The sequence below is a fragment of the Salvelinus alpinus genome, chromosome 35 (genome assembly GCF_045679555.1).
Source record: "Salvelinus alpinus chromosome 35, SLU_Salpinus.1, whole genome shotgun sequence".
NCBI classification, from domain to species: Eukaryota; Metazoa; Chordata; class Actinopteri; order Salmoniformes; family Salmonidae; genus Salvelinus; species Salvelinus alpinus.
Genome location: NC_092120.1, coordinates 2,282,996 through 2,307,102, shown reverse-complemented (window position 1 = coordinate 2,307,102; position 24,107 = coordinate 2,282,996). Strand labels below are relative to the sequence as shown.

Here is a 24,107-nt window from a genome sequence, read left to right as displayed (position 1 = left end):
AATGGACGACCATGTCAGCAACCATACAGACATTCCACTTACATTGGTTTGGTTTATAAAGGCTAGACACACACACACACACTCCAGTGACACATACCAGTGAGTCAGCATAGACGCGGGGCAGGGTGAGTGTAGTGAACGTTAAACTGGCAGTGGAGGACTAGCAGGTGTTAGGGGGTGGGATGTGGGGGAGAGGTACTCTTGCTATTACTGTATAAGAGACAGTAAAGAACAGCCTCATACACCATCTCTCGCTGTCTCTGCCCGGTATCTGAAAGGGTGACATTTCTGTGTTTGGTTAGAGGGACCACTCATAATCACTTACAGCCACATAGAGTAGACCAGACGGTCCAGTGGTTTGAGTTCAAGTCATTTCAACACCAAACAGTGAAGTAGTCTCAGAGCATGACACAGGAGCTCTAACGCTAACTCTCTCTGTCTCTCAACTAAATTCAAAGGGCTTTAGTGGCATGGGAAACATATGTTTACATTGCCAAAGCAAGTGAAATAGATAATAAACAAAAGTGAAATAAACAATATAAAATGAACAGTAAACATTACACTCACAAAAGTTCCAAAGGAATAGAGACATTTGAAATGTCATATTATAGCTATATAGAGTGTTGTAACGATGTGCAAATAGCTAAAGAAGAAAATGGAAAATAAATAAACATAAATATGAGTTGTATTTACAATGGTGTTTGTTCTTCACTGGTTGCCCTTTTCTTGCGGCAACAGGTCACACATCTTGCTACTGTGAGTGCACTGTGGTATTTCACCCAATACATACAGTTGAAGTCGGAAGTTTACATACACTTAGGTTGGAGTCATTAAAACTCCTTTTTCAACCACTACAAATTTCTTGTTCACAAACTATGGTTTTGACAAGTCGGTTAGGACATCTACTTTGTGCATGACACAAGTCATTTTTCCAACAATTGTTTACAGACAGATTACGTCACTTATAATTCACTGTATCACAATTCCAGTGGCTCAGAAGTTTATATACACTAAGTTGACTGTGCCTTTAAACAGCTTGGAAAATTCCAGAAAATTATGTCATGGCTTTAGAAGCTTCTGATAGGCCAATTAACATAATTTGAGTCAATTGGAGGTGTACCTGTGGATGTATTTCAAGGCCTACTTTCAAACTCAGTGCCTCTTTGCTTGAAATCATGGGAAAATCAAAATAAATCAGCCAAGACCTCAGAAAAAAATTGTAGACCTCCACAAGTCTGGTTCATCCTTAGGAGCAATTTCCAAATGCCAGAAGGTACCATGTTCATCTGCACAAACAATAGTACGCAAGTATACACACCATGGGACCACACAGCCGTCATACCGCTCAGGAAGGAGACGCGTTCTGTCTCCTAGAGATGAACGTACTTTGGTGCGAAAAGTGCAAATCAATCCCAGAACAACAGCAAATTACCTTGTGAAGATGCTGGCGGAAACAGGTACAAAAGTATCTATATCCACAGCAAAACGAGTCCTATATCGACATAACCTGAAAGGCAAGCAAGGAAGGAAGAAGCAAGGAAGAAGCCACTGCTCCAAAACCGCCATAAAAAAGCCAGACTACGGTTTGCAACTGCACATGGGGAAAAGATCGTACTTTTTGGAGAAATGTCCTCTGGTCTGATGAAACAAAAATAGAACTGTTTGGCCATAATGACCATCATTATGCTTGGAGGAAAAAGGGGGAGGCTTGCAAGTAGAAGAACACCATCCCAACCGTGAAGCACGGGGGTGGAAGCATCATGTTGTGGGGGTGCTTTGCCCTAGGAGGGACTGGTGCGCTTCACAAAATAGATGGTATCATGAGGGAGGAAAATTATGTTGATATATTGAAGCAACATCTCAAGACATCAGTCAGGAAGTTAAAGCTTGGTTACAAATGGGTCATCGAAATGGACAATGACCCAAGCATACTTCCAAAGTTTGGCAAAATGGCTTAAGGACAACAAAGTCAAGGTATTGGAGTGGCCATCACAAAGCCCTGACCTCAATCCTGTAGAAAATGTCTGGGCAGAACTGAAAAAGCATGTGTGAGCAAGGAGGCCCACAAACCTGACTCAGTTACACCAGCTCTGTCAAGGGGAAATGGAACCAAAATCCACCCAACTTATTGTGGGAAGCTTGTGGAAGGCTAACTGAAACATTTGACCCAAGTTAAACAATTTAAAGGCAATGCTACCAAACACTAATTGAGTGTATGTAAAATTCTAACCCACTGGGAATGTGATGAAAGAAATAAAAGCTGAAATAAATAATTCTCTCTACTATTATTCTGACATTTCCCATTCTTAAAATAAAGTGGCGATCCTAACTGACCTAAGACAGGGGATTTCTGCTGGGATTAAATGTCAGGAATTGTGAAAAACTGAGTTTAAATGTATTTGGCTAAGGTATATGTAAACTTCCGACTTCAACTGTATGTGAGTTTATCAAAATGTGATTTGTTTTCGAATTCTTTGTGGGTCTGTGTAATCTGAGGAAAACATGTGTCTCTAATATGGTCAGAAATCTGTCAGGAGGTTAGGAAGTGCAGCTCAGTTTCCACCTCATTTTGTGGACAGTGTGCACATAGCCTGTCTTCTCTTGAGAGCCAGGTCTGCCTATGACGACCTTTCTCAATAGCAAGGCCATGCTCACTGAGTCTGTACATAGTTAAAGCTTTCCTTAAGTTTGGGTCAGTCACAGTGGTCAGGTATTCTTCCAGTTTGCTCTGTTTTTGTGTTAATTATTTCCAATGTGTCAAGTAATTATCTCTCTCTCTCAGTTAACTCTCTCACTCAGTTAACTCTCTCACTCAGTTAACTCTCTCACTAAGTTAACTCCCTCACTCAGTTAACTCTCTCACACAATGTGAATAGTTTTCTTCTGAAAGGTTTTTCTTTCCTGTGAGAAAGATGTGTAGGTGTGTTTCTTGACAGCTACCCTTACACCTTGTATTATCTGTGATCTAAATAATGTGATGAACAGACCACCTTGTGGTTAACCCCAACAACAGGCATGCTTGATGATGACTAACTAAGGGAGATGCAAGGTGGCCACCAACACCAACATGCCTACTGCACTTCATCATGGTATTTGTGTTACTTCTGTTTCAAACAGGCAACATGCACATCCAGAAAGGCTTTTCAGAAAGTTACATTTTGGATCAATCAAATCACATGATCAGTTATCTTCTCTGCTGAAAAAAAGTTGTCCCGTAAAAAAAAAAACATTTCTAAATGCAGCTTATCTTTGTGTGGACCTATAGAGGAGGATTAGGCAGGGAACCCCACATAAGGCTTTGACACTAAAGTTGACATGGTTTCCCCCCGTGTGTGTCTTAGTTGCTCTTTCTGTCTCGGAAAGCCGTTGGGCTGGTATGCAAAAACAGGCATTAGGGGTGAAGGAGTAGGGGTGAAAGGGAAACCACTGGACCATTCAGATGGTTGAGTGTCCCTCTCACCCACCCACCCACCCACTCACTCTCTTAGTAAAATTGAAAAAACATCAGACATAGTACAGAACAAATGATTGGTCAAGACTCTCCATACTACAGTATGTCTTCTCAACACAATGGAGGTTAATTTATAGGGCCAATGCAGACGTTTTAAATCAATATCAAATCCTTTCTGGGTAACAATTAAGTACCTTACTGTAATAGTTTTCAATTAAAATGGTCAAAAAGAATATAAAAGATTTCTCAAACAAGAATTTAGCTAAGACTGTCTGGGAGTGGTCTGAGTAGAGAGAGGAAAAATAGCTGTTATTGGCAGAGAAGTTTGGAACTCTCGTTGTGATTGATCTATTAAGTCATTTACCACCTGGTGATGTCACCAGCCAAGCCGAAACTCCACCCATGCAAAACCTGCTTGTTAGGTCCTGTGTAGATTGTATTTTCAACCAGCAAATATCAGGAAATAACACTGATCAAAATTCTTCACACTTTTACAGTGTTAGTTTCATCAGCTGTATAATATGATACAAAATACAGGAAAACAGAATTTTGACTGATCTGGTCCTTTAATCAACATAAATATATTTGAAAAACAGAGCCTTAAATTTCCAAGCTTCACTACTGTATAACGTACTACTAAAGATGCTGCATGCATTCTAAAGAGTGCAAGGTCAGACCATTGACCCCACAGTAGAAGCCTACATGCCTATATCATTAATGATAATAGTTTTCACATTATCTATCTCACACGCACATGAAATGCTGCACCATCAGGCTAATGCATGTGCTATTTCAGGTAGACAGGTTGTAGTTGGGTTCTATGTTGTTACAGCATCTCCGGCCTCTCTAGCGTTCAACATCCTGTCAAAGCTAAACTAAGTGCAAATGGTTTTCTCTGAGCACTGTACTTCAGCCCATTACAACATTTCAGTAACCTGCGACTGATGTGGGTGGGAAAAAATGAATAAATATTTGTGCCTTTTAGGATAAGATCATAAATATGATTAAAGAGATTACTCTGGCATAACCTGTGCGTAGCTACATTTCAAACGGACAGTCTCAGCCTAACACATTATTTTGAAATTGATAATCAACCAAGATCAATAGTATAGCCAGTTCAACTCTGTATACTGTAGTAACCAATCATATCTCACGGATGCTCCCATGACAGACCAATCAGGGCCAGATGAGGTTAAGAGGAGGGACTGAGAAGAGAGAAGAGGTAACCACCCTTTCCCTTACCTAAACGGACACCCAGCCAACCCTGTCATTCAACAGCCAGGCCACAATGCGTATAGGGTCGACACTCTCCACAGTGGGTGGGTTGAGTCACTCGTGAACTGGTGAGTCTCTCCATCGCACTGAACACCTCTGCTTTACTTCACTTTCCGTCCCTGCATGGTCTCCCAAGCCAATTTGTTTTTAAATCTCTCTTTCTCTCTCTCTCACTCTTTCTCTCTAACTCTTTCTCTTCACTATCCCCTCTCTGTTGATCCTGTCATCTAGCTGGTGTCTCTGTGGTTTTTAGCTTCAAAAGGTTCCTCACATGCAACTCCTGCCTTTACATGTGAGTAGAGGAGACGCCCTCTGGTTTTTCATGTGTTGTCAGAGGATGTTGAAGGTATGTCAGTGCACACTAGGTTTTCCCCTTAGCTTTATGGGCTATTGAGGACATGTAGATTTGCTTGTGGTAATATTGAAGCCTGCATACTGTAGGTCTAATGTCTGTCTGTAGCCCGCTACTGTATGTGTGATATTCAGTAATCGTATCGCCATCAGTACCTGATTTCTGATGGTACTGTCCTGTATGCGTATAGCCAGGGAAGATCTACTCATTCAACTTTGTGGATAGATTAGTTTGTATGGATGATTGCATTGATGGTGGATCAAGCTATTGTTTAAGGTGCTACATGTAACATTTCTACCTGCAATAGTCCTAGATGTCAATAATAATAATGCATTTTACTTCTATTGCACATGTCAGTATCAATAAAGGAACATACAGTCGTGACTCAAATTATTGGCACCCTGATAAAGATTAGCAAAAAATACAAGCTATGCTGAAAAGATTAGAACATGGTATTATTTTTACTAATACAATTGCTCAGAAAAAAGATATTTTGTTTAACAACTAATATTTTATTTTTCAAAAAGATAGGGGTCATAATGATTGGCACCCCTGTTTTCAATACTCCGGCACCCTCCCTTTGTGAGGATAACGGCTCTGAGTGTTTTTCTAAAATGTTATAAGAGATTGGAGAACACATTGGGAGGGATCTTAGACTACTCCTCCATACAGAATCTTTCCAGATCATTGATATCCTTTGTCTGTGCTTATGGCCCTCTTCAATTCAAACCACAAGTCCAGAGACTGAGATGGTCATTGCAAAATGTTGATTTTGTGGTCAATTAACCATTTCTTTGTGGAATGTTATGTGTGCTTGGAGTTACTGTGCTATGGCCAGATGACATGAAATTAGACATCTTTGGCCACGCAAGAACGATGTGATAAACAGAAAAGAACCGCATACCTACTGTAAAATATGGAGGTGGATGTTTGATGTTATGGGTCTATTTTGCTTCTACTGGTCCCGGGGCCCTTGTTAAGGTCAATGGCATCATGAAATTTACCCAGTACCAGGACATTTTAGCCAAAAGACAATAACTCCAATCACACATCAAATTCCACAAAGAAATGGTTAATTGACCACAAAATCAACATTTTGAAATGGCTCTCTCAGTCTCTGGACTTGATCCCCATTGAAACCCTGTGGTTTGAATCGAAGAGGGCACTCACTCCATTAGCACAGATGAAGGATATCAATGATCTAGAAAGATTCTGTATGTAGGAGTTGTCTAAGATTCATCCCAATGTGTTCTCCAATCTCATAAAACATTTCAGAAAAAGGCTCAGTGCCGTTATCCTCACAAAGGGAGGGTGCACAAAGGGAGGGTGCACAAAGGGAGGGTGCACAAAGGGAGGGTGCACAAAGGGAGGGTGCACAAAGGGAGGGTGCACAAAGGGAGGGTGCACAAAGGGAGGGTGCACAAAGGGAGGGTGCACAAAGGGAGGGTGCACAAAGGGAGGGTGCTGGAGTATTGAAAACCGAGGTGCCAATAATTGTGACCCCTATCTTTTTAAGAAAAAAAAGGTATTTTTAAACAAAATCTCTTTCTGTGAGCAAAATTGTATTAGTAGAAAATAATAGGATTTCCTCTTTTTTCAGCATACAATATAGCTTAGTATTTGTATTATGTATTTTATACAGTATTTTCTGCTCATCTTTATCAATAATTTATGTCGTGACTTGATGTCCTACTGGTGGAAATAATAGAATAGAATTTTTAAAAATGCACTCATACAATTCTCTAATATACAGTAAATAGTTAAATGAATGTCAGTAAAGACGTTCTATAAATTTTCACCCTATAAAATATTCCTGTACCAATAAAAATAATGATGAAGTGATGCTGGAATACATTGTACGATAACTGCTAATCTGCAGTTTCACTTACGCATGAACTTCATTGTCATTTTCGAGAAGGGTGGTCAATTTAATTAAATTCAATTTACTTAAAGCAGTTGCTTCTCAACAATAAGAAATTCAAAAAGGTGATTGTGGGATCCCTCATGTTGCGTACAGAAAGTTTAGCAACAACATTTAAATCTGAATATGATGATTTCTATGATCTGTTATGTCCCCACCACCAATAACCAGCGTTATTGAGCCTTGAATGACTGGCCTTTGTATGTTTGTGTCTTGGCAAGGATAATGTTTTGCACATTTGTGGACAATGTGAATCCATTATCTGGTGCATAAATATGATATAGGGGGGTGGTATATGGTCAATATACCACAGCTAAGGGCTGTTCTTAGGCACGACACAACACGGAGCCGTGGTATATGGCAGCCCCCCGCACCTCTCTGATTCAGAGGTTGGGTTAAATGTGAAAGACACATTTCAGTTGTATGCATTCAGTTGTACAACTGACTAGGTATCCCCCTTTCCCTTTCCCTTTATTGGCCATACACCATAAACCCCTGAGGTGCCTTATTGCTATTATAAACTGCTTACAAACATAATTAGAACAGTCAAAATTAATGTTATGTCATACCTGTGGTATACGGTCTCATATACCATGGCTTTCAGCCAATCAGCATTCAGGGCTCGAACTACCCAGTTTATAATATGATATAATCTATAATAATACAGAGGCCATTACAGAGGCATCGTATAACAGTTGTCCATGGCCATCAGTATACTATAGTTGTTAGTTTTAGTATTTCGTTTTAGTATTTTCACTCTGGGGTCTATAGTCCCATTCAGCAAACAAATCACATTTTGCGTGTTTAGTAACATGTAAGCAAATGAAGGAATGTATTACTTAAAATATTGAGTTCATACTTTTGAGAGTGGAACTGACACTTTGTTTGACTATGTGTGTGTTGGAAAGAGATTAAGCATCAATTACAGTAACGATGACATTAAAGTGCTGTCATTTCAGTACCGGTATGTCTACTTTCGATCTTATCGACTGTCGCCGTCGGCGGATAGAAATGGAGTTACTGTACTGAGCAGAGGTTACTGTGCCAAAGTGCTCCATGGGACAGTTCTCTCAGAGACAGGTCAGCTGGAGGAGCAGAATAGAGGATACACAACCACACATCACACACATAACTGACCACTTGGATTTTTTAATGAAGGGGTTTTTAATGAGTTCAAAAATAAAGTCAGTTTTAACCTGTTTTGCAGTGGTGTAAGTAAAAATACTTTAAAGTACTACTTAAGTAGATTTTTTTAGTATCTGTACTTTACTATTTATATTTCTGACAACTTTTACTTTTACTCCACTACATTCCTTAAGAAAATATGTACGTTTTACTCCCATACATTTTCTCTGACACCGAAAAGTAGTCATTATATTTTGAATGCTCAGGCAGGACAGCTATATGGTCCAATTCACGTATCTATTAATATAACACGTTGTCATTCCTACTGCCTCTGATCTGGCTGACTAAACGCAACTACTGTGTTTGTAAATGATGTCTGCGTGTTGGAGAGTGCCGCTGGTTGTCCGTAAATAAGAAAACCAAGAAATTCTTGCCACCTGGTTTGCTTAATATAAGGAATTTGATGTAAAGCATTTTGTTGTACTTTTTACGTATAACAATTTAGTACTTTTTCCACCATTGTAATTAAGTACATTTAAAACCAGATACTTTTAGACTTTTACTCAAGTAGTATTTTACTGGATGACTTTCACTTTTACTTTAGTCATTTTCTATTAAGGTATCTTTACTTTTACTCAAGTATGACAATTGAGTACTTTTTCCACCACTGCTGTTTAGTAGGATTGTGCACAATATAGTACAGAACTGCGGTTAATCCACTTTTGTAAATTGACGTGACCCATTTCTTTCCAACACAATCCTGTCATATCAAGACTCACTACTGCATGTTCCAATAGCACAATTTGATGTATACCACATACAGAACACTGTTACAACTGTAGATGCCTATCTAAACCAAATTACAGTACACTATAGGTTGTTGTTCATCAAACAAACTTGTCGTCTGTCTGTGAAGCCTGTGTGTACTGGCATTAGTCATAGTGTCATATTCTGAGGAGGTTTGTGGCTTCTGAGTGTATACCTGAGAGATTAATTTCAAAGCTGACATGAAACATAACATTTCCACACGTCAACCAGATATACAGCCTCCGCCACTTATTTTTACTACAGAGGTCAGATATAAGACGTGCTAAAAACATCTGTGAAATATGCTGTACTTCATCAACCACAGAATTGACAAAGACCTTTTAAGCCCCAGATTGCTACACAAGGACTTCAGGGGAAATGGACTTAAAGATAATGTCATGAATGGATATAATTTAATACGACATGTTCTTGAGATTCATTTCACTTCATGCTGCAGACTGTGAAATGCCACTCAATATTTATTGATATGTAATATGATCGACATATCAATTGCTTGTGTAATGTTGAACTTTTTAAGTCATTCTTGCATTGTGTCAGTCCCTTGCGGGCTATGAATTTCCAAAACCCTAGTAACCAACAGCACGTTATCAACCTAACTTACGTCAGCAGGTGATATGATCTGCCCTCTGAGTTTCCAACCCCCTCTTCTCTCACCCCTGATAGCTTGAATACATCCTAAACGTCTGGCATTGATGGAAAAACACTAAGAACCAGAGGCGTGGGATATAATCTATTTATCACAACTGCAATCTCTGCAATTTACTTATTTATACAAATACATTTTCCAACTTGCTATCTGCCATTTTTATTTCTCAGAAACATTACAAAAAATGATCACATTTAGATAATTTCACTGTCTCCTTTTTCCTATAGGTTGAATGGCGTTGTCTCAAACAGTTTCCAAACCATCTCCTATCCACCTGCCCATCTTCTCTTTCCATCACTCCTCCCTTCCTCCTCCATACCTCTAAGATGATCCGAGTTCACAACACCCAGTACTCCCTCTTCCTGCGCCAGGCAGATGTCCTGCGTCGCTCGGGGACACTGTGTGATGCTGTTATCTCAGTGGAGAGCCAGGTGTTCAGGGCCCATCGGCTGGTGCTGGCCTGCGTTAGCAAAACCCTGGAGCATCAGCTCACCCTGCAGGCTGCATACTCAAACCAGCACGATCGCCTCAACCAACCTCACCACTGTAGTCTGGAGCTCCTCTCTCCACACACCTTCCAGCAGGTCCTGGACTTTGCATACACCGAGACACTGGAGGTCCCTGTGGATGATCTGCCCCAGCTTCTGAGGGCAGCCAAGCTCCTGGAGATGCATTCTTTGGAGGAGCAGTGTCGCAGCCAGCTGAAGAGAAATCGGGGGTGCCTGAAGAGAGAGAGAAGAGAGTTGAGAGAAATAAGAGAAGTGAGAGGAACAAAAGAAACTGGAGAAATGACAGAAACAAAAGTTCAGATAACAGAGGAGAGAGATGAGAAAGAATCCCTGAAAGGAAGTCCCATTCCAGAAGAGGGGGATCCCCAGACAATTCCCTCCATTGATCTGGAGCCCCAGAGCAGCCCATTCACTGAGGACCCCACTTTTCCTGACACTAGGGATAACTCCTCTGGTTCATCACCACCACAGAGAAAAAGGCCAAAGCCACTCACACCCACACTAGTGGCCAGCACACCGCCTCCATCCAGAGACAGTGTCATCGCCACCACTGCTGCCACCATCCAACCCCCTCCCCCTCCTCCCCCAGCGGCGAGGGTCATGTGGCACCAAGTCAACACCCTGAGGAAGATGGCCTTGAACTATAACGACATCCTAGCAGCCAGTTCCTCTTCCCTTCACCCCTCACAGCACCTGGTGACATACCCCTTCCACCTCTCCACTCCCCACATGTACCCCCTGCTAACGTCCTCACGCCCGCCCCAGGTCCACAGCGCCGTCCTGGGCTACCCGGGCATCCTGCATCCATACCACCACCCTCTGCTCTCTGGGTCTCGGGAGCTGGGGAACATCCTGAAGCAAGGTCTGCTGGGAAAAAGAGACCCGATGGATAAAGTGTTGATAGGTGGAGCACCAGGGGAAGGGCAAAGGTAAGACCACTCTGGAGGGGTTTTATACTACAGACGTTTTGGTCTTCATTCTTCTCCTTCTTTCCCTGTTCTCATTTCTACAATATAGTTCAGAATCTCCCTAATTTGCTTACATTAAGTAACACATATCGACACAGCTATCTGACTCATTCTCGTTTGGGTGGATCTGAGTGAAAGTTCTAGCCTCCTGTTCTTTCCTATAAGCAGAGTTTCCCCTGTCTCCAGTTAACCCTCTCCTGTCTGTCATATTCACATGATGTACAGTGGGGCAAAAAAGTATTTAGTCAGCCACCAATTGTGCATGTTCTCCCACTTAAAAAGATGAGAGAGGCCTGTAATTTTCATCATAGGTACACTTCAACTATGACAGACAAAATGAGAAAAAAAATCCAGAAAATCACATTGTAGGATTTTTAATGAATTTATTTGCAAATTATGGTGGAAAATAAGGAATTTGGTCAATAACAAAAGTTTCTCAATACTTTGTTATATACCCTTTGTTGGCAATGACAGAGGTCAAACGTTTTCTGTAAGTCTTCACAAGGTTTTCACACACTGTTGCTGGTATTTTGGCCCATTCCTCCATGCAGATCTCCTCTAGAGCAGTGATGTTTTGGGGCTGTTGCTGGGCAACACGGACTTTCAACTCCCTCCAAAGATTTTCTATGGGGTTGAGATCTGGAGACTGGCTAGGCCACTCCAGGACCTTGAAATGCTTCTTACGAAGCCACTCCTTCGTTGTCCGGGCGGTCTGTTTGGGATCATTGTCATGCTGAAAGGCCCAGCCACGTTTCATCTTCAATGCCCTTGCTGATGGAAGGAGGTTTTCACTCAAAATCTCACGATACATGGCCCCATTCATTCTGTCCTTTACACGGATCAGTCGTCCTGGTCCCTTTGCAGAAAAACAGCCCCAAAGCATGATGTTTCCACCCCCATGCTTCACAGTAGGTATGGTGTTCTTTGGATGCAACTCAACATTCTTTGTCCTCCAAACACGACGAGTTGAGTTTTTACCAAAAAGTTCTATTTTGGTTTCATCTGACCATATGACATTCTCCCAATCTTCTTCTGGATCATCCAAATGCTCTCTAGCAAACTTCAGACGGGCCTGGACATGTACTGGCTTAAGCAGGGGGACACGTCTGGCACTGCAGGATTTGAGTCCCTGGCGGCGTAGTGTGTTACTGATGGTAGGCTTTGTTACTTTGGTCCCAGCTCTCTGCAGGTCATTCACTAGGTCCCCCCGTGTGGTTCTGGGATTTTTGCTCACCGTACTTGTGATCATTTTGACCCCACGGGGTGAGATCTTGCGTGGAGCCCCAGATCGAGGGAGATTATCAGTGGTCTTGTATGTCTTCCATTTCCTAATAATTGCTCCCACAGTTGATTTCTTCAAACCAAGCTGCTTACCTATTGCAGATTCAGTCTTCCCAGCCTGGTGCAGGTCTACAATTTTGTTTCTGGTGTCCTTTGACAGCTCTTTGGTCTTGGTCATAGTGGAGTTTGGAGTGTGACTGCTTGAGGTTGTGGACAGGTGTCTTTTATACTGATAACAAGTTCAAACAGGTGCCATTAATACAGGTAACGAGTGGAGGACAGAGGAGCCTCTTAAAGAAGTTACAGGTCTGTGAGAGCCAGAAATCTTGCTTGTTTGTAGGTGACCAAATTCCTTATTTTCCACCATAATTTGCAAAAAAAAAAAATCCTACAATGTGATTTTCTGGATTTCTTTTTCTCATTTTGTCTGTCATAGTTGAAGTGTACCTATGATGAAAATTACAGGCCTCTCTCATCTTTTTAAGTGGGAGAACTTGCACAATTGGTGGCTGACTAAATACTTTTTTGCCCCACTGTATATTATGGATGTAGATGGTCATTCATATTAGCTGTGTCCAAACCACAGAACAGCTGCTGAAGTCATGTTATGTGGTCTGTCCCTTGATGGTGGCATTACACTGTATCTCGTTTCTGGTTTTACAGTGAAGCTACTTCCTCTTTTCTAATGCAGAGACATGATGTACAGTATGGTGTAATTGAAAGGCTCTATAAAGCAGTTTTCTGCATAGTATCTAAAGGGGGAGCCCCCTTAGTTTCTCCCCTCCCTTGCAAATATCAACCATGAAAGACATTCAGATCCACTACGGATCAGTTACAAGCTGTTTCAGTCCTGTTCTTAAACAATGTCTGCCTATTTTTTTTTATTTAACTTTTATTTAATCAGGGGAGTCCATTGAGCCCTGAGGACAACACATTTTACACGAACATTCCAATAAAAAAATATATAAAGAAATGCAGTTTACAATTTGGTATAAGGTCCCCGTAATACACATTGCACATTGCACACACACACACACACACACACACACACACACACACACACACACACACACACACACACACGCATGCATAACATGATACATACTGCACTCCCTCGGATACCACCTTGACCTCCAGGTCAGAAATAACATGTGGCTCAGATCAGAGTACGACAAAGTACTACAGAATGAGTGTAAGTAGTCTTAAAACTGTGTTTATGTGATCCTGTTTCAGTGTGGAAACTATCGGTCGTCAACATCTCTCTGACTTCCTCCTCCCTCCTGTTGCTGATCTCTGAGGTTTTTCTGATATCTCTGGCCATTTCATTTAGGTGGCGTAGGAAACCATCTAGCAGACTTTGTAGCAGATTTGTCACTTTTGTTTATTTGGGGGATTTTAGGGCCATAAAGAGCGTTACCACTCTTCCTTTCTGAAAAATCATTCACCTATGGTGAGTCTAGCTAACAAAGTGCGTCAGATGCTGTGGAAAGTCCCTTTTCTATGTGACACTAAACATACAGTACCATTGTAACGCCTGGCCTCTTCCTCAGAACCCCAGCCTACGACAGTTGGGTGCTTACATTTGACATCAATAGACAGGTACATATAGCCTGCGGTTGGAGAGGTAGGGGAGAAGGACAGGATGTCACAAGATGGTGTGCAAATCAATCTGCTTTGGCATGACACTCATTGCAACACATCAACTGGGTTATCTAATAGTGGTTCGGTGACCACCATGCTCACGTGTTTGCCTTACAACAGTTACATTGACTCTTGTCCTTGAAATATAGTTTTATCTTCTATGGGGCCAGATACTCCCAGGAGCGTCCAGGAAGAACCCAGGACTGTCAGCACTGCAGCAAGGTCCTCCTGGGCAGCTCATGGCTGCAGGGCTCAACCACCAACCCCTCAGGTACTGTAATGTCACAACATTCACTCAGTGCTTTTTCACTAGACCTCTAACTGGGGTACATTGCAAAAAGCATAATCTCAAAATGTGAATATTGTATTGGGAGCTGTACAGAACTAAGACGTGACTGTATTCTTAATATTCTAATGGATACATGGCAGTGACATTTCTAACAGTGGGACCCTTAACCTCTATCGTCATAGGGACAGAGCATATAGGAAACATGAGAGAGAGAGAGAGAAGAGTGCCAGAGGGAGAACGAGAGAGAAAGAGAATAAGAGAGTGAGAGAGAAAGAGTAGGGGAGATAAAGGAGCGAGAGAAGCATGTCTTATGAAGAACGAGAGAAAGAGAGTGAAAGAGTGAGAGAGAGTGGGGGAGAGAGAAAGAGTAAGAGAAAGAGAGTGAGAGAGAAAGAGTGTGAGAAAGAGAAAGAGAGTAGGAGAAGTGTGCCTTAGGGAGAATGAGAGAGAACGAGAGAGAAAGAGAGTGAAAGAGTGAAAGAGTGAGAGAGAGAGAGAGAGAGAGAGTGGGGGAGAGAGAAAGAGTATGAGAGAGAGAGAGAGAGAGAGAGAGAGAGAGAGAGATACAGAAACAGAAAGACAGACAGAGTGAGTGAGTTGTGGCTTTGTGCTGGCGGTGCAGCAGTGCGGTAAGCTGGCAGAACAAACAGTACGTTCTGCAATGTGCTGGTGGTTTTGATACAGTGCCAAAGGGGAAAAAAGCGTACATCTTTTTTTCACTCTATGTAGGGTGGTCAAATCAGCCTCACATCTTTACAGTCTGTGTTTGTGTGATGGGGTTAGCACTGTCACTCGCTCGTTACAGTACGACTGAGAGACGGTATTCATGTGACTCAAGATTATCTCCACTGATTGTCTCCACCAAATTGAATGGACAGCCAAGAGTAACACATTTAGTTGAATAATGAGTGTTTCACTGACTTCAACTGGTCACTTTTATCAGACTTGATCATTTTAGTCCTCATAAGTGGGATACTTATCAAGCTTAGACATCAGAGGTTTGTGTGTTCTAAGCGAGAGGCCAAGGAAGGTTTGGACAGGAAGCTAATTGAGAACAGGCTGAATTTTAGTGAGAGAGGAGTGAACACTTTATTGTGGTCTTGGTCCTTGCTCTCCCGCACCTCTCTCTCTCTCTCTCGCTCCCTCTCTCATCTCAATCTCCCTCTCCACCCCCCCCCCCCCCTCCCCACCCCTATTCAGCACCCTGTATGTGTTCTACAGGGCCCCATAGTAACTGTGTAAAACAGTATCACTAACTGCCACCAAAGGGCTAGAGAGATGACAGCTCTACTTCAGAATCACACCTCGGTCAGATTATAGAGAAATACAAAGGTAGACGATGAGAGGAAACCAAGGTTCTTCTTGTCAATTTGAACCTCGTGAAAGAATGTGGTGTATTTATAGAACTATCTCTGGTAAAAGGAGGTCTTAGTTATCATTATCTAGGTGTGTGACAAACACAATTATGCTACATAAGTTGTATAATACCATTTCATACAATACCCACTGTAATAAAAATAAAAAAAGTAATCTTTGAACTTATCGTCACAAATGAAGACAACAAAAAATGTTGAGTGAAGAAGGTTGCTGCTATGACAACAGTGAGCCTTTACAGTCATGAGTGTGACCCCTGTCCTACAGAGAATCCATCAGCATGCAATGTGGCTGAGCTCACATCACCCTTTAGTGCTATTAGTAGGTCATCACTCTGGCCTGACACTATTGTTTAATCGGGTAATGGTCACCAATGATTGTGCTGATAAATATAGACGTGTGAGAAAACAATTAACCCATACTCTCAATTATACAGGCTGCAGTGGGGAGCACAGGGGGAACGTTAGGGGAAGAAACGCATTACAGTATAGAAATGGAGCTAAGCTAGGTTTATTAATACTGATGTCCATTGGACGGTTCTGTCTGTATACACATAATGTATATTCATGTAAAGTTAACTATAACTAATTAAGTTACTCATCACAAAATACTAAATGAAAAAAGGAATTTATATGACATGGAATGATTACAATTCTACCCCCACCCCCTCTTGTTGCTCTCTCCTCCCCAGGCTCAGGTGAGACTTCTCTGGGGTGTAAGTACTGTGATCGTGGCTTCAAGGTGGAGCGGTCACTGTCGTCCCACCGGCGAGATCAGGGAGGAGAGAAGCCCTACCAGTGTAAACGCTGCTCCAAGAGGTTCAGTCTCAAACACCAACTGGATACACACCACCGGGTACACACAGGTATTATATCCCCCTGTGTGTGTGTGTGTGTGTGTGTGTGTGGTTGGGGGTGTGGGTGTAGGCGTGGGTGTGTGTTTTAATGTGTCAGTCATTGTGTATGTGCTTGCCTGCTCACTCTCAATGTCAACCCCAGGAGAGAAGCCGTTTGAGTGCCGTCTGTGTGGCCAGCGGTCAAGGGACTACTCAGCCATGATCAAGCACCTGCGGACCCACGGCGGGGCCACACCCTACCAGTGTACTGCCTGCCTGGAGTTCTGTAGCAGCCTGGCTGCCATGCAGAAACACCTGAAGAACCACCCGCTGCAGGACTTCCCCCCAGACTGGACCATCAGCAGCACCTACCTGTACACATGCCATACCTGAGCTAGCTTGAAGGCAAATGTAATGTCAATAGAGAATAATTTTACTGCCAAACAACTACATCTCAGGGAAACTAACTCATAGCATGTAATGTACATACATGGTAACAAGACACCAGTTACCGTAGAATTTATCCATGTACTCCAAAAGTGCATGGAGTACGTCAATGCATATTTTCACCACTAGAGGGACACTGGGTCTCAGAAAAGAACGTAAAACATGTCTTGCATCAACAGCATTATCATTATCAAGCACAGTATTATTACTCATCAAAAAGAAAGGAGGACCAAGGCACTCTTCATATAATTAATTAAAATGCCTTTATTAGTATGGCATGTTCAATAGAAACAAAGTTGTTTAAAAACCGATGCGTTTCGGCTGCATGGCCTTCGTCAGGGACTACTAGTTAAACAGTATTATTACCATTCTATCATGGCTGCACCTGAAGACAGTGGCGGTTCTAGACCATTGCAACTGGGGGGGCCAAGCTGGGGCCAGTTGTACTGTTAGAGGGGCCAGTTACATTAGACGTTATTGTTGTCATATCGTTTTCTTCACTGCATTGCAGGCATTAGCAGGCAAAAGACCATGTTCATTATCATTCAACTATTGATTTGCATTTTCTGTCTAATAACGGATGTAAAAGAAATAACAAGAGCCCCCCCCCCCAGAACCGCTAGTGCCTGAAGAGTCAGTCACTTCCAAGAGACAAGGAAAGGAAACATCAAGACTATTTAGAGGCAGCAAAAATGTGTCCTTGTTTCATATGAATGTTTCCATCTATGTTTGTCCGTTATCTCTCTCAAGACAACTTGGAGCAATCGTTTTGTACGCAAATTCTTGATTTTCATTTAGCCATATGTGTTTAGTACATTTAGATCTTGTTCGATTCATATTTACAGTGCCTATAGAGTCTGCACCTCCTGGAATTATTTTGCACGTTCTTTTGCATTACAAAGTGGGATAGAAAAATATTTAATTAATTTTTTAAAATCATTAATCTACACAAAATACTCCCTAATGTCAAAGTGAAAAGAAAATTCTACACATTTTTACAAATGAATAAAAATTAAATAACTAAAATATAGTAGCTGCAGAACTACTCATCCCCTTTGTTTTGGCAAGCCTAAAAGAAGTCAAATGTGTCTTAACAAATCACATAAGTTATATGGGCTCCCTCTGTGTGAAATAATAGGGGTTGACATGATTTTTGAACGACTACCCCTTTCTCTGTCCTCCATACATACAGCCAAGTATTGAATTTGAAGCACATATTCAACTACAAAGGCCAGGGAGCTTTTTGAAAGCCTCATAAAGAAGACCACTGATTGGTAGATGGGTAACAATAACAAATCAGACATTGAATATATCTTTAAGCATGGTCAAATTAATAATTATGCTGTGGAGGATGCATTAAACCACCCAGACACATCAAAGATGCAGTCGTCCTTCTGATCTGAGCTGCAGGACATTAAAGAAACTGCTTAGGGATGTTATTTTGAGGCCATTGATGATTTTAAAACAACTACAGAGTTCAATGGCTGTGATGGGAGAAAACTGAGGATGGATCAACAACATTGTTGTGACTCCACAATAATGACCTAAATGACCTGAGTGAAAAGAAGAATAAAAATATAAAGAATAAAAATACTCCAAAACATGCATAAAAGGCACTAAAGTAATACTGCAACAACAACAAAAACATGGCAAAGGAATACACCTTTTGGCCTAAATGCAAAGCCTTATAATGTACTTATCTAATCAAGGTATATTAGTGTCTTCCACTTTGATATTACAGAGTATTTTGTGGAGGCCGTTGACCAAAAAAATAGTTAAATCCATTTTCATTCCCACTTTGTAACACAATATAATGTGAATAAATCCAAGGGGGATGTAGCCTTTCTATAGGCACTGTATATTTGCTTTAGCCTATTGCTATTTGAATGATAGTATTGATATAATAAATGTATTCATTTGGCAGATGGCCTGTTTTTGTATTGAATGTAGATCCTCACACAGTCACACCCAACAACAAAGAAACAGTAGCCTGTCAAACCGTTATGACCATTGATTTGCTCTGAACTTGAGTATGAATGCGTTTTGGCATAAATTACACAGCAGCTGGCATGCAGAGTGTATTTGCAATTATTATCTCTTCAGAGAATTGATGTCTTAAATAAATATTTATTTATTTTGACAGGTTGTCTGTGTCAGTGTTCTACCATTTTACTTACAGTATTTTTTAGATAAAACTATAATCTCATTATTAAACAATATCTAACATCTTATTCATCTGGTCCAAACAATCCTCATAATTTATCTGAACTATCTATCTGAAAAGCAGTATTCACTAATGCAGCACTTTAAACAATCAACGCCACGGTCAGTCTTAAATAAACGAATGTTCTACATTTAAAATTACAGTTGCTTATTATTTTAAATGAAAATATCTTAGGCGATTATAATCAGTTAATGTGGAAGCCTGAGAGCACCTGATATCACAGAGTAGTAATCTGATCCTGGCTCCCATCACACTCGTTCACTTCACCCGTTCCTCTTGGATGTTGTCTATAGTGAAGCACCCACCGTGCGACGGCCGCATCTCCTTCTCCTCTTCTCCGTCTCTCTCTCTCCGCCCCGTCAACACAGTTCTCGGAGTCGTCGCTGGTCTTGGAGGGTGCGAAGAGCGTACACTCCACCAGGACGTTAAGCTGCTTGGTCTCGCGGGCGCTGCAGTGGGGTGGAGTGGAACCGACGCAGGTCCACCCGGAAGGAGCCCTTCTCTAGGGTCATGCATGGCTCACATCGAGCCCCCCACTCTATCAATTCAATTTCAATTTAAGGGCTTTATTGGCATGGGAAACATATGTTAACATTGCCAAAGCAAGTGAAGTAGATAGACTTTTGTTTATGTCTCTATGTAGGAGATTTTCGCTTGGCACGTCATACCTGGGAGAGGAATACAGTCAGTCCAATCACTGCATCTGGACATTTTAGCAAACAAGCTACTGAATACTTTCTGCTGCATAGCCCTCCAATGCAATGCATTGCAAATGATACATAATTTGAACTACATTTTTTCCAATTACCCTATTCTGCCACAAGAGGGCACTATGAGCCAAAACCTGCATCTGTTACGGTTGTTCATAATAACCCATCTCTTTGTAACCACTGCTCCTTAAATTCTACTGTATGTTATAAACCTCGCTCCCCTTCTGATGCATAGAGCAAAAACCTGAAATTATAATAGCCCATCTGATTGGCCCAATAAATGAGATACGCATGGTAAATTGTTGTATGGTTACTTCGGGAATATTTACTCATGGCCATGAACGGTGAGGAATTTATTATACAATGGTTATCATAACAATTGCAGAATAAATAATACACAATACATATCATAATATGAAAAATGTATTATGTTTATAAATGAAATATTGTCTACTCGAGAAATGTTTAAATTACAGACTGTAGCTAGCCTACAAATGGCAATGGAAAAGGTGAGCCTCTGTTCTACTGTTAAACTGTGCTTCGGAATGGATCAAATAGAGCAAAATACTTGAACTAGCTTATCTATTTACTACTGTGAAGTGGATACAATTAAATAAGAGATGAAGCCTATCCTTACTTGTTGTAGGCTTATAGGGTTTTCAGGAGTATAAAACCACCACAGGCAGAACGAATGAGGCCCCTGGTCACTTCAACACTGTGTTAAGGACAGTACTCCAACAGTGCTCACTCAACACATCAGCCACAGTTAACATATGGCAAAACATGCCATAATTAAAAGGGAAAGACACCCATATCTCTGTTGTCTGCAGTTATGCCAAATGTCTCCATTTTCTTTTATTGGTTGCATTTGGGCATTTCCTGATCCAGAGACTCTCTTTGGAAGGCTTCAACCTAAAATAAAACCTGCCTGAATAATTTACAAATCTTGTTGTGTGTTTAGTCACTGCCACTTGCATAGTCAGGGACATCACATAAAGTATTTTCCTACAAACATGTTCCTAGACTACTCCCTAGTCTAACTGGCAGCAATCCACCAATCAAGAACCATATAAAACCATGTGCAACAGAACCACTCTGTTAGCGTTTACTCTACACACTGCTGAGATCAGATATACAGTCTGGAGTTGTCCTGGGAACAGTGTTTACAGCAGTAGAAGGATTTAGTAGACAGATAAAGACAGAGTAGGGTGGGGGAGAGATTTTGGATCTAAACCTGTCCACTCAAACAGGGCCTGTTGCTCTAAGCCCCTTCATCCTCTGTCTCAGCAGAATTGTGATGGTGTCCCAGCCTAGCACCACACTGACTGGGACAATAATAATATAAAGTATACTTTTTTATCCAGAGAGCAACTTACTGTTAACACACATGAGGTGAATACAGGATTTGAACCCACAGCCATGCTGTCGTGTCCGCACCTTTGTGTCCATTCTCCGGCTTATCTTCTCTAAACCAGTGCACATAAAAACACATGGAAAAACAATGGAGTTCACCTGGAAAGCATCTTGTCTTTATTTGGTGACACGAAATACCTCACTGGGGGGGATTAATGAGGTTGTTCTTTTAAAGATTATTTAACTCCTTCAGCACAAGGAAACACAAACAACATTTGGGAATACACTACAAAATTTGAACAAAAAAATGTAATGTAATCTGTTAAAAAAGACATATTATATATGAATTTGCCTAGTAAAATGTTGATACTCGGAACACAAGGTAAAAGGTAGCCAGGTCGGCCTGCACTCCATCCCTACAGTCTAGGCATCGACCATCGGTCAATGCGTCTGTCTGTCTGTCAAGGCAGACATACTTGCTTATACTATCCTTTAGTCTGGTTACACACACTTGGCTTTTAAACAGTGGCGGTCTGTGACGTTTATACAATTTTTAAAAATTTTATGAACATGGCCTTATTTGTATTACAGCATATTGGATAACTGTCATTCATATTCCATTCACCCAGTTCAATGTAACAGCGATAGGTTAAGGCTAGTGCATGATACTCAAATTGTTTCCATACCCATAATGAGGTTGATACAACCTAGCCTATGAATGAAAGTTTACAACATACAGTAGGTGTATAGGTCAAGAGAAATCTGAGTAATCAAGGTGATAGACATTAACACATTCAATACCGTTTTGCACACTATTGCCTGTATCTAGCTGATCTAGGGTGTAATCATTAGTCCAACAGTTGCAAACGAGAGTTTCTATTGGACAAATTCAGGTATGTTTATCCCAATTTCATTCTGTTTGCTTCCGTTTAAGAAATGTTTTTCAACAGAATCGGTGGAATTTGTTCACCCCTGATCACATGCAAATACAGTTCACTTTCATAGCAGCCACATACAAACAGCATGATCTCTTTGTTGTATAATTCCTTCTTGCATCTACGCACTCTCCTCCTCTCACCTTTTTCCCTTCGCTTATGGACTTCAGTGCACAAAACCATGAGCTTTCTCTGACCTAATGAAAACACTTTCCAAGCCAAACCTTCATAACATAACTGTTAAAACGTCTTAGGGATAGCCCCCTTTTTTCAAATTTCGCCTAAAATGACATACCCAAATCTAACTGCGTGTAGCTCAGGCCCTGAAGCAAGGATATGCATATTCTTGGTACCATTTGAAGGGAAACAATTTGACGTTTGTGGAAATGTGAATTGAATGTAGGAGAATTTAACACAATAGATGTGGTAGAAGAAAATACAAAGAAAAAAACAACCGTTTAAAAAAAAGAATTCTACCACCATATTTGAAATGCAACAGAAAGGTCCCAAATCTAGCATCTCTATGGTTGTAATTCCGATGGTTGTCCAAGAGAGGGCAGCAGTGTATGTGCAAAGATTCAGACTGATAACTTGAAATATGAGCAAGCTTCATGACATTTAGTGTGAAGTCACCCAGCAACATTTGGGCAAATCGTGAAGGACACATCTACATTACATTTTTCTGCAAGAATATCGTCAAATCTGTATACTTGGACATTGATTTAGCTTTTCCAGTATTAGTAGCCATATTGTAAGTTCAACATTTGTAAAACACCCAGGTTTCATAACTCTCCATATTCTTGCAATTTTTGTCCAACAGGAAAAGGCTTGCTGTCGCACAAGGTTAGCAGAAAAATTGTGAGACAGATACGGGGTTATCGCATACTCCTGTAAAGCCCAGCTCATTGGCTATCTACAGTTGAAGTCGGAAGTCTACATACAATTAGGTTGGAGACATTAAAACTCTTGTTAACTAACTATAGCTTTGGCAAGTCAGTTAGGACATCTACTTTGTGCATGACACAAGTAATTTTTCCAACAGTTGTTTACAGACAGATTATTTCACTTATAATTCACTGTATCACAATTCCAGTGGATCAGCAGTTTACATACACTAAGTTGACTGTGCCTTTAAACAGCTTGGAAAATTCCAGAAAATGATGTCATGGCTTTAGAAGCTTCTGATAGGCTAATTGACATCGTTTGAGTCAATTGGAGGTGTACCTGTGGATGTATTTCAAAGCCTACCTTCAAACTCAGTGTCTCTTTGCTTGAAATCATGGGAAAATCAAAAGAAATCAGCCAAGACCTCAGAAAAAAAATTGTAGACCTCCACAAGTCTGGTTCATCCTTGGGAGCAATTTCCAAATGCCTGAAGGTACCACGTTCATCTGCACAAACAATAGTACGCAAGTATAAACACCATGGGACCACGCAGCCGTCATACTGCTCAGGAAGGAGAGGCATTCTGTCTCCTAGAGATGAACGTACTTTGGTGCGAAAAGTGCAAATCAATCCCAGAACAACAGCAAAGGACCTTGTGAAGATGCTAGAGGAAATAGATAAAAAAATATCTATATCCACAGTAAAACGAGTCCTATATCAACATAACCTGAAAGGCCGCTCAGCAAGGAAGAAGCCACTGCTCCAAAACCACCATAAAAAAGCCAGACTACGGTTTGCAACTGCACATGGGGCAAAGATCGTACTTTTTGGAGAAATGTCCTCTTGTCTGATGAAACAAAAATAGAACTGTTTGGCCATAATGACCATCATTATGTTTGGAGGAAAAAGGGGGAGGCTTGCAAGCAGAAGAACACTGTCGTGTCTTTGGCTATGCCGGATTAAGTGATATGACATGCTATTCTATAAAATCCTTTCTCTGTAATTAATATTACCTGATTGAGCTAATCATGTAAATGTAATTAACTAGAAAGTCTGGG

The 24,107-nt window shown here is 41.0% G+C and overlaps 1 protein-coding gene and 1 long non-coding RNA gene across 4 annotated transcripts; one reads left to right on the top strand and one right to left on the bottom strand.

Annotated features, from left to right (window-relative positions):
* Positions 1-4,716: 4,716 nt before the first annotated feature.
* LOC139563950 (zinc finger and BTB domain-containing protein 16-A-like) lies at positions 4,717-19,082 on the top strand. 3 transcript variants are annotated; one of them, XM_071383031.1, is made up of 6 exons: positions 4,717-4,794; positions 4,958-5,018; positions 9,826-11,036; positions 14,147-14,268; positions 16,352-16,525; positions 16,659-19,082. In XM_071383031.1, exons 2-6 carry the CDS (start codon positions 4,998-5,000, stop codon positions 16,886-16,888), a joined length of 1,758 nt encoding a protein of 585 aa, XP_071239132.1. In that variant the 5' UTR covers positions 4,717-4,794; positions 4,958-4,997; the 3' UTR covers positions 16,889-19,082. The 3 variants fall into 3 exon arrangements, with proteins under 3 accessions (XP_071239132.1, XP_071239131.1, XP_071239130.1); XM_071383030.1 differs by having other exon boundaries at positions 4,958-5,072; positions 14,168-14,268; XM_071383029.1 differs by having other exon boundaries at positions 4,958-5,072.
* On the bottom strand, positions 9,672-19,753 carry LOC139563987 (uncharacterized). The gene is made up of 2 exons (XR_011672677.1): positions 19,472-19,753; positions 9,672-10,320 (listed from the first exon to the last, which is right to left on the bottom strand). It is a non-coding gene; the product is annotated as an uncharacterized lncRNA (long non-coding RNA).
* Between the last annotated feature and the right edge of the window lie 4,354 nt (positions 19,754-24,107).